At 44.7% G+C, this 15,057-nt stretch overlaps 3 protein-coding genes across 5 annotated transcripts; 1 reads left to right on the top strand and 2 right to left on the bottom strand.

Moving 5' to 3' along the window:
- Positions 1 to 29: 29 nt before the first annotated feature.
- Positions 30 to 1,923, bottom strand: mrps17 (mitochondrial ribosomal protein S17). 2 transcript variants are annotated; one of them, XM_066696209.1, is made up of 3 exons: positions 1,855 to 1,923; positions 917 to 1,057; positions 30 to 423 (listed from the first exon to the last, which is right to left on the bottom strand). In XM_066696209.1, the coding sequence occupies exons 2-3, from the start codon at positions 1,037 to 1,039 to the stop codon at positions 118 to 120; spliced, it is 429 nt and encodes a 142-aa protein (XP_066552306.1). In that variant the 5' UTR covers positions 1,040 to 1,057; positions 1,855 to 1,923; the 3' UTR covers positions 30 to 117. The 2 variants fall into 2 exon arrangements, with proteins under 2 accessions (XP_066552306.1, XP_066552305.1); XM_066696208.1 differs by lacking the exon at positions 1,855 to 1,923 and adding an exon at positions 1,319 to 1,475.
- A 100-nt stretch (positions 1,924 to 2,023) lies between these two features.
- On the top strand, positions 2,024 to 11,104 carry nf2b (NF2, moesin-ezrin-radixin like (MERLIN) tumor suppressor b). Of its 2 annotated transcripts, XM_066696203.1 has the most exons (18): positions 2,024 to 2,161; positions 2,628 to 2,748; positions 3,144 to 3,269; positions 3,396 to 3,518; positions 4,015 to 4,098; positions 4,443 to 4,511; positions 4,891 to 4,973; positions 5,234 to 5,309; positions 5,428 to 5,565; positions 5,725 to 5,799; positions 5,892 to 6,005; positions 6,124 to 6,246; positions 6,386 to 6,603; positions 6,928 to 7,030; positions 7,424 to 7,554; positions 7,678 to 7,834; positions 8,186 to 8,266; positions 9,178 to 11,104. In XM_066696203.1, the coding sequence occupies exons 2-17, from the start codon at positions 2,659 to 2,661 to the stop codon at positions 8,219 to 8,221; spliced, it is 1,746 nt and encodes a 581-aa protein (XP_066552300.1). In that variant the 5' UTR covers positions 2,024 to 2,161; positions 2,628 to 2,658; the 3' UTR covers positions 8,222 to 8,266; positions 9,178 to 11,104. The 2 variants fall into 2 exon arrangements, with proteins under 2 accessions (XP_066552300.1, XP_066552299.1); XM_066696202.1 differs by lacking the exon at positions 8,186 to 8,266.
- Positions 11,105 to 12,096: 992 nt separating this feature from the next.
- sbds (SBDS ribosome maturation factor) lies at positions 12,097 to 14,730 on the bottom strand. The gene is made up of 5 exons (XM_066695756.1): positions 14,481 to 14,730; positions 14,064 to 14,193; positions 13,677 to 13,877; positions 13,313 to 13,477; positions 12,097 to 13,175 (listed from the first exon to the last, which is right to left on the bottom strand). Exons 1-5 carry the CDS (start codon positions 14,606 to 14,608, stop codon positions 13,047 to 13,049), a joined length of 753 nt encoding a protein of 250 aa, XP_066551853.1. The 5' UTR covers positions 14,609 to 14,730; the 3' UTR covers positions 12,097 to 13,046.
- Between the last annotated feature and the right edge of the window lie 327 nt (positions 14,731 to 15,057).

Here is a 15,057-nt window from a genome sequence, read left to right as displayed (position 1 = left end):
TAACACCGATTTCACTTTGAACAAGGAAATACAGTCACAGACACAGTTTATTAACCACAAATGTACACAGAAAAGTCAAATATTGACATCAACCCCCCCCCAAAGTTAATTTTCAATTCAGACTTCCGAGGTCTTTTCCCCAGGTGTTGGCCCTGCTGTGATGTTCAACTCCTGCAGCTTCTCGATGAGAGATTCGTCAGTAGACGTGGTACAGTCCGAGAGGGGCTCCAGATACAGGCTGCCAGCCACCTGCTTCCTGCTCAGAGGGTCCACAACGCTGCCCACCTTGTACACGATCTCCGCCAGCTCATGCTTCACGTGCTTTGAGCGCATCTCTGGGAGCGCCTTCAGGAGAACGATGTCCCCCACGGTGCACTGCTCCAGGGAGTCATGCGCAAAATAGGTCTTCCTTTTGTTATAGTACTGCGGGGGGGAAAGCACACCTTCATTAAAATTCGATCAATTTACACACACACTACTTAACGTACTCACTTGCTTTTACTGTGATCCATGGCTAACAAATAGTATCTAATTCTACAGGGTTCCAACCGAGCTCTCAATTACTTAATTGAACCGTAATTGAAGTAATCGCCTTAGATGTGATTTTTTAAATTTGTGAAACTTATAAAAAGCCGGTTCATTAATAACATAAATTTCTTATAAAATTTGAAACTTAACTTTAAACCCCTACTATTTAAAATAATTAAAAGGCTCAGATTGAGGTCATAATTAGTTAAATTAAGGTTCAATTAAGTAATTAAGAGCTTGACTGGAACAAAACTCAGCAGGGTAGGGGCTCCAGGGTTGAGAACCACTGGTCTGTAAGTCATTGGAGGCTATTTCAGCTGTTGAACGAATAGTCTTCTCAGACCCGACTGTTTGATTGGCACCATTGTGATGTACGCAAGTTGTTTACCTTCAGAAGATATCTATCCAAAACCAGCCTTGTGACGCGGACCTTGGCCGTCTTTTGCATCTTCGTCCCAATCACCTTCCCGATGACCCATTTCGCGTGGACCGAGGCGTGTTTCACAGACATCGTCGCACTTCCCAGAACCTTGGAGGACAAAAGATAAATGAATAGTACAGCTGGACTGCAAAGTGCTCCACAGCATAAAAACATGAAGCGACCACTACCAGTACCTAAGATTATTAGTCACATCAGCTCCTCTATATAGATGACACGAGTGTATATTCTTACAGCCGTACATTTATTTACCCTGTGCATTATATTATTTATACTCGGAAGCACATAACCAGTTGCATTTACTTGCATTTACATCACACGATTAACTATAGCACATTTTAAAATACATACCGTCTCACAATTATTTCAAAGAAAATGTCTGTAAAAATGTAGCGTTTAATGCATCGAGGAAAATAAAGCATTAAAACGGTAAAATCATTTAGCGCCGAAGGTCAGAAATTGAATTCATTGCCCCATGCCTTTTTTTTTTTGCCTGAACGGGCGCATTATGATGACGTCAACACTCAAACTACGGGATCTGACAAGGGGCAAGAAGGACTATGTCGTTCAATATTATTTTGTATTACAATCAATAATAATAATAATAATAATAATAACAACAAAATCACAACACAGAGCCACCAGTGAGGCTGATCAGTACTGTAATCATAAACAACTATTTCCCAAAGAGCATACGTATAGACCTATAAAAACAGGAGAGAAAAAAAGTCAAGATCTTGTAGAGATTGATCAACTATTCAGTGTACAGATTTATCGTGTTTAAGAAATACAACTTTATAATTGCAAGTTCTAACTTAAAAGCCTTCAATCAAACAAAACACAAACATAAATAAATAAAAAATACTGCGTGCTATTCAGAGTCTCACCTGTAGAGCGAAACAAAGCCACTCCGGGTGGAAGTCGCGACAACGCCGCTCGCATATTGATTTATTTATCCCCAAAAGAGGCGTCGAAATCAAACAGCCCCACAGCACGACAGCGTCACACCCACCATGGACACTGGGGGCTCTGCGGTGTCGTTGAATGTGTCTTTTCCCACGACCAGCGCATAGAAGGAGCCAGGTTGTCGTTACAGTTCAGCGAGCCGCCTTGCCGCTGCTTCCCGCGGCTCCCCGCCTCGACTTTATCCCGGTGCTTTGGCCTTCCTCGGTTCTCCTGGGTGGCGTCGTTAGGGTAATTAAAGACAACAATATTTTCCATATGCGCTCGCTTTGCTAATCTTAAATTGTTATTTCAATGCGTATGTCGTCTCTAAAGCGATTGCATGCAGATGGTACTCACCTTTAAGGTATTGTTTTATAAATATGTGTGACTCGGGAGCATCAACGACCATTATATATATATATATATATATATATATATATATATATATATATATATATATATATATATATATATATAAACAAGACCAGTGCTATTTTGGCTATGGTTGTGTGATTGTGTAACTTAATACACGTCATTAGCTTAACGTGTATAGACAGGCGCAGAAAGTATTGTTGTGTAGTTTTATCTACACAATAACAAAACGTGTTTTAATATGTCTTGGTACGTGGGTGTAACGTTTCCACAGTTTGTTTAAAAATGCTCTGAGAGACCATCTCCAAGTGTTTATCTGCCCTTTTTCGTGTTTGCCTTGCAGGTGTTAAAAGGCTACGTTTTCAAAAACAAAAATGTCCATTCTGGGCCTGAAGAAGAAACAGCCAAAGACTTTTAAAGTCAAAGTGATCACTATGGACGCAGATATGGAGTTCAGCTGCGAGGTAAATGTGCAAAAGCAAAGCAAGACTTGCACACAAACACACAATTGGTCCCTTTGCAATCCATGCAAGACGATTGTATTAATAACTTGTTGTTTGAATTCAGATCATGTCGGTTATATTGCTATAGAGCTCACTCAGAGATGGCACCCACACCCAAAATGTCCAATACAGAGTGCATTGCAGACATTGTTATTGTTGTGTGTGTGCCTGCGTTTCAAAACTGTCAATAATGAATACCACACTCCACACACTTCAGAAGACCAAGATAGTTCGTTAATCGTTGCTCCTCTAATCAGCATTGTTTGTCTTGAAGATAGTTTGTTTTCTTGGCTTTTTAGACCAGTGTCCTCTGAAAAACACACAACGTCTGACATTGGTTTCTCTCTCTCTCTCAGGTGAAGTGGAAAGGCAAGGATTTGTTTGATCTGGTGTGCCGCACTGTTGGACTAAGGGAGACCTGGTTCTTTGGGCTTCGGTACACCGTGAAGGACACGTATGCCTGGCTGAAACCAGAGAAGAAGGTGAGTGACTTTTTTATAACCAGAATAATATGCCTGTATTTGTACACGTTTAGAAATGTACCCATAAACTAGGTCAAGAGGTTTTCCCATGTGAGCACCATGAATGAATCCATCCCTGTCTTCCAGGTTCTGGACCAAGAGGTTCCGAAGGAGTATCCGATCACCTTCCACTTCCTGGCCAAGTTTTTCCCAGAGAAGGTGGAGGAGGAGCTTGTGCAGGAAATCACACAACACCTCTTCTTCCTGCAGGTCTGTCTGTCTGTCCTTTCCCAGAGACATCTAAACTAGACCTTCCCTCCCCGTTAAAGATCCCCACAGCCGTCTTTTCGTGCCATGTTCCCCAGTTCAGATCTGCACCTTCCTGCCTGCCCTTTTTATTGGACTTTTTATTGCGTGTCTCTCTCTCTCTCTCTAAAACCGCTCTGGGGAGTGAAATGCCTGTGGGTCTGGCCTTCTGTGCTGTCAAAGAACTGGACCCGTCTTTATTTCTATTTTAAATTTTCTTATTGTTTGTGTTGTTTTGTGGTGAGGACAATACTGGTCTCATACAGCGAGGCAAGTGGGAATGGGGGAAACTTGGACCGAGGCCTAGATTTGTGTTCAGCAAGACGCTTTAAGTGGATGGTCTGTAAAACCAGTCCGGCCATTTTGTGAAGTGTAGTGACGCGTACTATGTGGCTGTGTTGTGTGATTTTAGTATATTCCGAATAAGAGCCCACGCAAGTCTTGTTTTTAACTTCTCTAGGTGAAAAAGCAGATATTGGATGAGGAAATCTTCTGCTCACCCGAGGCATCTGTGCTTCTGGCGTCCTACGCGGTTCAGGCCAAGGTGAGTCACCCTACAGGCATTATTTGTTTATAGTGAAGCCAATGCCACACAAATGAGCTCTCAGGGTAGCGTGAACCTAATGTTATATACAACACTTCTTGCATCTGAAGACCAAACAAGTTATAAACCACTGAGATGTGCTGCAGTTACCTTTTCACCCAAATATATCAGTTTCTGAGCCTGTGTCCTTTGTGCTTAGTTTCTTAATCCGAATTAATGATCTTTTATTAATTCTCGATGGCAGTGAACCGAGGATCTGAGGTTTGCTCTTCTGTCCTGTAATTGCACGAGTTTTGTCATCATGCTTCCGCACTGCAAGACGTTTCTTTCTTCCCTTTCATTAGTACGGAGATTATGACCCGAATTTTCACAAGCCGGGGTTCCTGGGACAAGATGAGCTGCTGCCTAAACGAGTGAGTGAAATAGTTTAATGTTACTTGGAGCAGTTGGTGTAGTTTAAATTAAATCGGTAATCGTGTCAGTTTCTTCTCTGTGGAGGGTTATGGATGAATTTGCCCAATGTTTCCATTTACATTTATTTGAAAAAGACTGACTTTGTTGCCGAGTCTCACTGTTCTCTCGATTAGGAGGCCATGTATGTTGAGATCTCCGAGCTACTCTTCTGACTTGGTCTTGTGGTCTTCACTTACCGAAGGCGATGTATATTTTTGGGTGGATGTTCCTGTATGAGATTAGTCAGTCACGTTGTGGTCGTGTGTGCAGTTTTCCCACAGCTGGTACATGTTAGTCCCCTGACGGTTTGAAAAGCTGTGTTTTTTTGGGAACGCACAGGTTTTGATGCAGTATCAGATGACACCAGACATGTGGGAGGAGAAGATAACCGCTTGGTATGCAGAGCACAGAGGGATTGCCAGGTGAGGTGGTGGCTATATCCTCTATTTTGAAATCTCCTCTACTATTGTGTGCGTTCCATCTTCATAGACACAAACGCAGCGGATTTTCTCATTCAATTGTGTGTCTGTATACTGTGACGTGATTCAGTTTGGGATTGCGTAGTTTGTTTATGTGTGTGTGTCAATGGTAAGGAGGCAAAAGCAGGATTTTGCAGTTCAGGCTGCCTGGAAGGGCCTCTGGAATTTGAATGAAGTTTAGGTTCTTATGTTTTCCTTTTTAGGGATGAAGCTGAAATGGATTATTTAAAAATAGCACAAGATCTGGAGATGTACGGAGTCAGTTACTTCTCAATCACAGTAAGTCTCTCTCTCTCTCTCTTTCTCTCTCTGAAAGCGAGCCAAGTAGTTATCGTAGTCTGAACTATATGAGAGAAACGGAGATGTGTAACTGTTTCATTACGGTTCTGGTTTGCAGCAAAACAAGAAAGACACAGAGCTGCTGCTGGGAGTGGACGCCCAGGGCCTCCACATCTACAACCCCAACAGCAAACTGAACCCCAACAAGTCCTTCCCCTGGAGCGGCATCAGGAACATATCCTACAGTGAGAAGGAGGTACGAGGGATTGTGAGGCCCTGTCCGACCCATTCCCTGCTTCTGGGACACTGGCTTCTCGATTCTCTCTTTCTAAGCTCCCATGGCTCTCCAATTTCCCAAACTTGCCACCCCTGCTCTAGCTGGTTTTGATTTAGTTTTGTTTTTCCTCCCTACCAGTTCACGATTAAACCCCTGGACAAGAAGAAGGAGGTGTTCAAATTTTACTCCTCACAACTCCGAGTCAACAAACTGGTGGGTGTCTTCGTTAATTGGTATTGTTGCTCTGAAGTTCCCACCCTGGGTAACTTGGTCTCTTCAGCCTCTCACTCTCCACGTGTGCCCAGATCTTGCAGCTGTGCATCGGAAACCACGACTTGTTCATGAGGAGGAGGAAGGTGGACTCCATCGAGGTCCAGCAGATGAAGGCCCAGGCCAAGGAGGAGAAGGCCAGGAAGAAGGTGGGCTGGCTGGTCATGCAGGCAAAATGACGTTTCAAACCACAGATCCAACAAGGAATATTTCTCTACAAGAAAAAATATTTCAAATATGATGGAGATGCTGTCTTGTTCCCCACAGATGGAGCGACAGATCCTGGCTCGGGAGAAGCAGATGAGAGAGGAGGCGGAGAGGGCGAAGGAGGAGATGGAGAGGAGGCTCTTCCAGCTCCAGGACGAGGCACGCTTGGCCAACGAGGCGCTGGTGAGTCGGGCGGGGATACCGCAGTGCCGGGACACAGCTGAAAGGATCGTCCAGATGCTTATGCCAAGAGTGCGTCCGTACGATGTGCCCGTATGTGCGTTTGTGTATCAATATATGTGTGTGTGTGGTTGTGCTGCAGATCCGCTCGGAGGAGACGGCGGACCTCCTGGCCGAGAAGGCCCAGATTGCCGAAGAGGAGGCCAAACTGCTGGCCCACAAGGCTGCCGAGGCAGAGCAGGAGCGCCAGCGGCTGGAGGTCACGACCCTGAAGACCAAGGAGGAGAAGCGGCTGATGGAGCAGAAGATGAGGGAGGCCGAGCTGCTGGCAGTGAAGCTGGTGGAAGAGTCAGAGAGACGGTGAGCTGCTGGGTGGGGCCTCCGGAGGCGCGGGGTGGATGTGGGTTCACTTCGAGTGTGAGGACACTGGTGAGAAACGGGAGATTTGACTCAAAAGTGCTAGAACGGATGGTGCTCTTGGGTCAGACTGGCTGAGAGATCACCTGTCCTGTGTAGGGGGCAGTTGTTCCGGACTTGAGTCACCAGATGTCCCCCATAACCAAAAAGAACCACAATGAATCCTAGAGAACAAGGAAAGATGAGGATCGTTTCAGAAACACGTTAAGAGAGATGGTGGGGAGGCTTTGGCAGGGCCTAAACCTGTCATGTCTGTCCATGCCGTAGGTCGAAGGAGGCGGACCACCTCAAGCAGGACCTGAGCGAGGCCAAGGACGCCGAACGTAGAGCCAAGCAGAAGCTGCTGGAAATCACCAAAACCACCTATCCAGTAAGAGCCTTTCGTTTTATCTCTTAGCGGTCTGGGAACATGGGGCAGGACCAATCTAATCAACCGGCAATTGCATATTTTGGGGGCTTCGTTTTTCCCAGAGTTGTCAAGAATGTCCTCTAGGAATCTGCTGAAAAGGAAATGCTTTCCTGGTGATAGCACAAACCTGTGGGGGTGGATTAGATTCCCCTCACTCCTCATTAAATGCATTCGTAGCTGCCCCTTCCTCTCTGTCCCCGAAGGAACTCAATATAATGTTCCCGCTCCGTTTCCCTGCGGAGGGTTTCATAGGTTTGTGATCGAATCAGTCTTTCTTTTCTAAAACCCTGTTCCAGCACAACCCTTGACAGACTTTGTGTTAGAAGCTCCTTCAAGGTCTCCTTCTCCCTCCAGCTCATTGCCGCGTACTCCAGCCCACCTGCGCCCCCCGACGGCGGGGATCTCAATCCGGAGACGGGGTCCATGCGGAGTGATTTCAAAGACACCGACATGAAGAGACTGTCTATGGAGATCGAGAGGGAGAGGTAGGGTGATACTGTAATTGGCCCTTAGGTTTCGAGTGTCTTGCCGTGGTGTGGGCCCCGGTGCATGCTGGGAGTTCCCCCCCTCCCATGGTGCCTGAGGGCAGCTGTGTCTCTCGTCCGCAGGCTCGAGTACATGGAGAAGAGCCGACACCTGCAGGACCAGCTGAAGGAGCTGAAGTCGGAGATCGAGTCCCTGAAGCTGGAGGAGCAGCAGGGCGTGTTCCCCCTGAGAGGCGAGGCCAGGGCGTACCCCGAACCCGCCTACCTGCCCCACGCCACCGTGAGTTGCCCCCTCCCCCCAAGGGTTGACCGCTGCTTGAAAACCAAGAGAACCCGTCTGCAAACCCGTTTAAAAGGATATTGAGGATATTGGAATGTTTTAAAGACGTTAGACAATCGCTAACCTGGTTAAAAAGAATGTGTGTCGTTGAAATTGTGAGGAAATGATCTGGTGATGCCGATTCTGCATGCTTTTCACCTGTCTGTCCGATTATTGCTCAGTCGCACCACCAAGTTTATAAGGAGCCGTTCAGAAATGCTTTTCGAACGGCTCCTTATAAACTTGTAACTCATAAACTTGGCTCCTTTATCAACTTCTCCTAGTGTGTAACCTCTGTCGCTTTGACTTTAGGTCGGGCACTATGATTCGGAGGTTATCTACATTTGAGAACCCCTCCCCCAGGGAAGATAACGGAACAAAACCCTTCTTGAGGTGAAGAGCCCTGTTCTGTGTTGCAAAAACGATGGCTGCTGTGTGAATGAGTGCCCCCGTCCCCGTCCCCGCAAAATAATAAGAGCGTGAAACCTACTGTCCAAGCAGCACAGCGGTTATTGCACTACAGCCTGCTTTAGATCCAACCTTAAAATGTGTCATCACAACAAAGCAGTGATGGAATAAATTGGATCTCGTGGATGAATTGAAAGCAGGAGGGGAACACAAACTGGTGCCCAGCTCTGTATCCGATGAAGGAGTTGACCAAGAGACCATTTAAAGTCCACTCAAGGACCTTCTAGTCCATGCTTTAGAGCTACAGAGTTGACTACCTCAAAGGAAATGGTTTTGTCTGAGCTGTGGCATGTGGCCCATCCCTATCGGGGGACATCTAGAACATCCTGCCGATAACTGGGGTCAAGGGACGAGGCTGTGGTGTATTAACCGCTTGGAAAGGAGTTTGAGGAGATGTTAACTGAACGGGGGTGCTTTGCCGTGAATCTCTAGCCTTGACTCTGCTGTGCCTCCTGCTCTCTCTCCCAATCAGGGCTGTGCTGCTTCACTGACGCTCAAGATAAAACGCATTTCCAAAGAGCGTCTCAAGATTACGGAGAACGAAATCTTGCGGGGCTGGAAGAATACGTTTTATCTCCTTTCTGTGGGAAGCCAGGTTTTTTTAATCGCGCGGGTCTTTAGCCGGGCTGCTTTCGCTTTTCTCTGGGCACAGGAAGCCCGATTGGGTGTGTTTGTGTCTTCCTGATCTTCTGCATTAGTTGTATCCGGGTGTTTGTCACCCAGACAAATGTAGTGGGAGCTGGAGATGAATGGCGTTCTGTGGTTCTGTGCTAAACCAGCTGCTGCTTCTCCTTCCTGCCGGACGTCACTCTGAGAACGATGTCTTTCTTTTCCAGCGCAATTCCGCCTACATGGATCAAATGTCCTACCTGGAGGAGGTGTGATCTGCTCTTCCGGATATAAAGAGGAGGTGCAGAGACTCCAGAGAACTGTCGCCCTTTTTTATACAGTCCTTTGTATATAAACACTAATGAACGTTAGAACATCTCAATATGGTGTGTATTTCAATATCATGCTGGGAAACCTAGCTAGACTGGGTTAAAGTCACCCCGATTTCATACGGAGTGGCCAACAGATAAAATTAATTCAAATGAATCGTTAAACAAGCCTTTTTAATTAAAAAAAAAAGTGAAAACTTCTTCATTTGGTTCTTTGCATAATCAGATTTTTATATTATTTGAAGATTACAATGTAAAATTGTATAAGTGTTTTGTCCAGGTTTTGCTGTAGGTTAACAATGCTGGTTCACCTGGACATCTATAACATTTGGAAAGTTATTGGGAGAACCTTTGTTTCCCATCGGTTTACCTTCATAGCCACCATTTTGCCCAACTCCACCATTTTGGATCACTGCATCTCCTAACGCAGGCTGTTCGGCCGGGGGAATTAATTAAGCGAGGCAATGCCTATTCTCCGAGTCCCAAATGACACTGTGTAAGCAGTCTCTGTTTGTCCTCGCCTGTATTGGGGAACACTGAAGCCATTATCCTGTTTGCTAACGTGTAATCCTGTATTTATAGACGCGGAACACTTGTTCTTTAAAATGAGCACGAGGCTTTTGAGCATATTTTATATCTTTGATTTGTAAGAAACGTATTTTTCTACACTTTACACGCGGGGTGCCGAAGACTTTTTATACGGATCTTAAACCCGTGATTCAGTTTCGCCAAATCAAGCATTTTTTTTTTATGAAACCCTTTTTATTGCTTGGAATCTTTATTTTTCAAACGAAGTGCCTTACGATAGAATTGCTGTCCTTGTGACAACGGTGCGGTTTATTATTGAACTTATTTTCTACCGAGCTTTCCGTCAACCCTTTGCGAACCAGTCAACTTGCCCTCTAGGGGACCTTAGAGAGTGACGCCGACCATTCCTACACTGTCTTCTCGTAATGACAATGGAGCTTCAAACAACCAGGTTTAAAGTTTATTTTTATAACGTAAACGAATATAAACCCGTTGGGTCCGTGAGTACGTCCGTGTTCGTTGAAGCCTGTTGGCTCTGAGAAAGGGAAGGACGCCCCAATGCGAGAGGCTGTAGCTGGATAGAAATGGACAACTTGAAACGCTTGACTGTCACATGACCAGAGCGCATGGGTTCACCATGTCTGTAGGTGTCATGTAAAGCTTTGAATATAAAAGCCATGTAAATGGATAAAACTGACATGTAGCTGGAGGTTGAACCGTTCTCGATTGACTATGCTAAAGCCAGGATGTTTATCAATCTCCATTTACTCAGGATTGAGGTTTAATCTTTTACCAGATCACTGATGTATCATTAGTAAATGTGGAAACGTCACACCAAGTGTGTGTTCAATACTCATCTGCCAAACACTACAACTAGTCTAAAGCCCACAAAGCTGTCCCGTATTTATTGTATTTATTTTCAATATATTTTCAGTGAAACGTCGTAAAACGTCACTTTAATCAGTAAGGGTTAATATTCATGTTTTAATGAATGATCACAGCTAGGTTTGCATACCCTTCAAGAAAGCAATACCTCAGACTGTACTCACACTATATCTGCACTTCAGCATGTTAGTGTTAATGCTTCATTGGGGTTTACACGCATTTATGAGTAGAATAGAAGATTCCACGTGCCTACAACGTTTCACTACGTTAGAAAAGTCTTAAACACACGGACGTGTATCGATTCCTGTGTGTTGTCTTCCTGTGGAGGGTTTCTGGTGTGGGGATGGGAGGAGCTGTGCCTTGTGTCATGCTGTTAACATGTTGCACACCAATAAAAATCGCCTCTGACCAAGCACTGTTGGTTTGTGATTCTTACTGATGAACTGGTGAACTGTGAACTGTGAACTGGTTTTAAAAAGACTTCATCCTGTTGAGTCCTGCCTGTGGCAACAGGAGTTTAACAGTGAAAGTCCTGCTGCTAAACCTGTCACATTGCCCTGCTGCTTCTGCAATAGGAAACATGCATTTCACTTATTTCCGATTCCTGTCACCTTATCAATTGGAATACTGAAATTTATTCTGTAACATATAGGCTAGTATAAAGATCTAATAAAAAAAAGTAAGGGTGTTTGAAAGCAGTGTTCAGTGTCACATAGTTTTATGAAAAAGTTTTGCTGATGTGTATCTAATATATGCTATTGATCACAAAAGACTCCCATATGTTTTGGTCACGTATGATCCTTTTTCCTACACCAATCCAGTGCAGTGACACGGTACCAAACTGGATTAATATGAGTCTGAAGAGTTGGTATTAATGTTTTGTATAAACTGTATAATATTTTATATTAATGTTTGAAATACTAATATGTCAACAGAGCCAATTCTATTAATTATCAAACAAGCAAATGTTAGCAAGGCTGTTTTCACGAGTGCTGACGCTGCAGAAGTCCCTCCCACCATTTGCTTCAAGGTGTTCTGTGGCACATCATGGTTACTGATTAACAGTTGTTAAAGATGACCATGGGACCAGACCTCCCCCAGTATATGCAAGGAAGCCATCTGGTTTCCACATCCCACACCTTCCGCCAGTAAGACAACCACGAACATTACAAGGGCCAGAGACCTGACCTCAAGACTGACCCTGCCCACAGAACCACATGTCATGCATTGTATAAAAGCTGTTAACTTTTGCTGTTCAGAGAGACTCCGCTCAGGTGGAGAGCTTCCATGTCAGGGCCTCCCAGGCCTGGCATGTTAAATAAATACATTATCCTCTGTGCTTGAATACTTCAATTCCTTACCTGGGTTCTACAGTACTAACAGAAGGTGGATAAAACAGAAAAGCAGAAATCAGAGATTTTTAATTCAAAACGGGTCTTATTTACAGTGGCTCTCACCGTGCAACGATGTCATTGACCACCTTTCCGCAAGCTGCGATCTAGCATTTTAACTTGGAACACATCAAAACTTTTACCCAAATCACCAGATTGTCCCATCATGTCTTGATTTAATACTATAAAGTGGCTTCTAACATTCTATCTGTGTAAGAGATTGTAGACAGATAATTATTAATTTAAAATAGATGTATATCCTATTGCGTTGATTGTATCCAGATGTTACATATCTTTTAAAATAATTGGCTGTCTGTGATCTCTTACACATCATTTTGAAGTTAAATACAATCATCTCGATACCCAGGAGTATCGAAAGTAACACAAAAACACATGAAGGTATCGGACAAGTAATTGTCAGGTCGAGTAATTGATTCCTGCCTTGTAAATTGAATCTCAATCCATGTCCACACAGATCTAATGTTTTCTCAAGCTATAGAGGTTTACGACTATCACCCTGCTTGGCCTACACACCCTCTTGACTGACAGAAGTGTGACTTTGTGCATCAGTCAAAAGTTGGACCATCGGTGTCACAGCACTGTTATTCGTTTAGTCAAGAATTTAGGCAGTGGTTTGGGCTGAGAAAGATAATATATTTAAGCTTTAATATATTCCATACTGAAAACAAATACACCCGGCGCATACAATGCTGCGAGTATAAATGTTACTCCCTTATCTTGATTTTTATAACTTAAAATAATACATCAGTTACATTTTACTTCAAGAACCAGTATTTCATAAACAGAACTTGTAAAGATTATACTTCAGTGTTAGCACAGCAGTAAAATATGTCCATTCGTATAAAATAGATCTCTCCACGTATACATTTCAGTTTAATGGGAACACAGTTTGTGTGGTTGCTGTAGTGCCTCGAGGCCACAGGTCTGGTGGAGCCCGGTCTCCTACTCCAGCTTCTCCTCGCCTTCCTCCACGTCCTTCAGACTGAGCACCTCGACCGATCCCTTCCCCTTCGTCTCGCAGCGGATCAACTCGTCAATCTCGCGGAAGCAGCCGGGGTCAATCAGACACACCTGCAGAGCGGAGGGACGGGGACGCGGCTCAATTATGGGAACCATGGGGCGAGGTGGTGTGCCTTTAAGCATGAACAGGGCTGGCACGCAATCTATGAGCAGTAGAACAAGTAAAGAAATAATCTTCAGTCTCTCACCATTTCCAGCTGCTCGTCGAAGTCCTCGCTCTCGATCACCTTGAGAAGGGGCTTCAGCTTCTCCTTCAGCCTCTTGCCCTCCTTGGCGGGCAGGAGGAAGCGCAGCCTCATGTGGGCTCTCTGGATCTGCATGGACTCCTTGAGCTGGCGGATCACCTCCAGGGCCTGGGGCCGGGACAGAGAGAGAGAGATAGAGAGAGTCGGCCGTGAGAAAAGCTCGGCACAGAACAGCACACAACCTTGCAAATCTTGGTTTCTGTGAGGAAGATCTGCAAGGCTTTAATGGGACACGTTTAGCAGTCAGATACTAGATGTGGCCCTGGATGTCTCTGCTGTGGCCCTGGAGACATGATGCCCCACTCACCTGCTGCTTGGTGTTCTTGTTGGCCTTGACCGAGTAGTGGATGTCCTTCATTGCCCTCTCGATCAGGTTCACGGTGTACGGCCGCTTGGTCTCAGGGTTCACACACTTCTCCGCTACGATGGTGGCGATGTCTCTGAACATCTGCTCCAGCTGGCTGTGCCGCTCCTTGTCCGACACCTGCAGCTCCCCTTTGGACAAAATCTACAGAAACCAACAAACAAATGAGAAAAAAAGATTACGATACAGATAAAAAGACCAAGACTGGTCCTAAACAAACAGGTCTCAATCACGACTTTCCACTCACAGCTGTCCGGTCTGAAATGCCGTGAGATGGGATGATATGAGGTCATTTACAGTCAATAAAACGAATAAAAACAGACGACTGACTTGTTTGCAGATTTCCGTCAGGTCCTCCGTCCCAAAGGCCTTCGACAAGTCCTCCTTCTTGGCCACCTGACCCTTGGACACGTTTATGAAGACGCTGCTGGTCTGCAGAACCTCGTCCAGATCCTTCTCCCTAAACAAAATGAGACAGAAGCCCATTTTTAAAGACTGTACTGGAATAGGAGATTAAAATGAATGCCCAGAGGTAACTGTTACACTATAAACGTCACGTCCCAAAACCTGATAGTAACATTTGCATAAATACTACAATCACAGCTTGACAGCCAGATGTTAAAGCAATAGATGTATTTGAAACGGAAGCCCACTTCTCTTGCATGTGTTGAAAGTAATGCACAATACTTAGCATCCACATCCAATAATAATATGCTGACAGGGACACAGCTGGGTGTTTATACTCACGCCCCAGATCTCCAGCTCATGACTTTGTTTTTGTAGCAAGCGATCTCAAACCTCTTCCCTCCCTTTTTCATCCGGACCACCGCCACGTTGGTCAGCCGGATCTGGTTGGTCGGTGTAAAGATGGACATGGTCCTGCTGCTCTGTCAGTCTCTACAAATGAAACCCAAACTGGTCAGACGCTTTTGTAAGTGCGTGTTGAACGATATCGACCCATGCGTGTCCCTTTGCTTTGTGTCGCGTATGTTGTTTCCGCCGGAAACGCGGAACAAGAAAGGAAACGTTCCTACCGTCCCCGTTTTAAACACAAATAACTGTATTATTTAAAGAATAACACGTTTCTTCTTCAGTGGTTTATATATTAAATACTAAAAACAAAATATTGTATTTACTGACATCGGGAAAGCAACTGTTATGAAATACAACTGATATAAAACTAGTTGTTGGTTATTAATTTTCAAACAAGATGCAAAACAAGTTAAATTAGATTCTCACAAGTAAATACATTTTCAATTGATGTCTAGGTGCAGGGGTGTTAATAGTTTTCCCGAGAGTTGTTTTGTATGTTTAAATAAAGTTG

This window comes from Amia ocellicauda, chromosome 22 (genome assembly GCF_036373705.1).
Source record: "Amia ocellicauda isolate fAmiCal2 chromosome 22, fAmiCal2.hap1, whole genome shotgun sequence".
NCBI classification, from domain to species: Eukaryota; Metazoa; Chordata; class Actinopteri; order Amiiformes; family Amiidae; genus Amia; species Amia ocellicauda.
Note: the sequence above shows the minus strand (reverse complement) of the source record. Positions and strands in the feature narration are given on the sequence as shown.

Coding starts and splice junctions, on each gene's coding strand:
- mrps17 (XM_066696209.1), bottom strand. CDS start 1,039: ATGTCTGTGAAACACGCCTCGGTCCACGCGAAATGGGTCATCGGGAAG. Junction 424..916: donor TGGATAGATATCTTCTGAAG/GTAAACAACTTG, acceptor TCCCCCCCGCAG/TACTATAACAAAAGGAAGAC.
- sbds (XM_066695756.1), bottom strand. CDS start 14,608: ATGTCCATCTTTACACCGACCAACCAGATCCGGCTGACCAACGTGGCG. Junction 13,478..13,676: donor ACAAGAACACCAAGCAGCAG/GTGAGTGGGGCA, acceptor TCCCGGCCCCAG/GCCCTGGAGGTGATCCGCCA. Junction 13,176..13,312: donor TCGACGAGCAGCTGGAAATG/GTGAGAGACTGA, acceptor TCCGCTCTGCAG/GTGTGTCTGATTGACCCCGG.
- nf2b (XM_066696202.1), top strand. CDS start 2,659: ATGTCCATTCTGGGCCTGAAGAAGAAACAGCCAAAGACTTTTAAAGTC. Junction 2,749..3,143: donor ATATGGAGTTCAGCTGCGAG/GTAAATGTGCAA, acceptor TCTCTCTCTCAG/GTGAAGTGGAAAGGCAAGGA. Junction 7,555..7,677: donor ATGGAGATCGAGAGGGAGAG/GTAGGGTGATAC, acceptor TCTCGTCCGCAG/GCTCGAGTACATGGAGAAGA.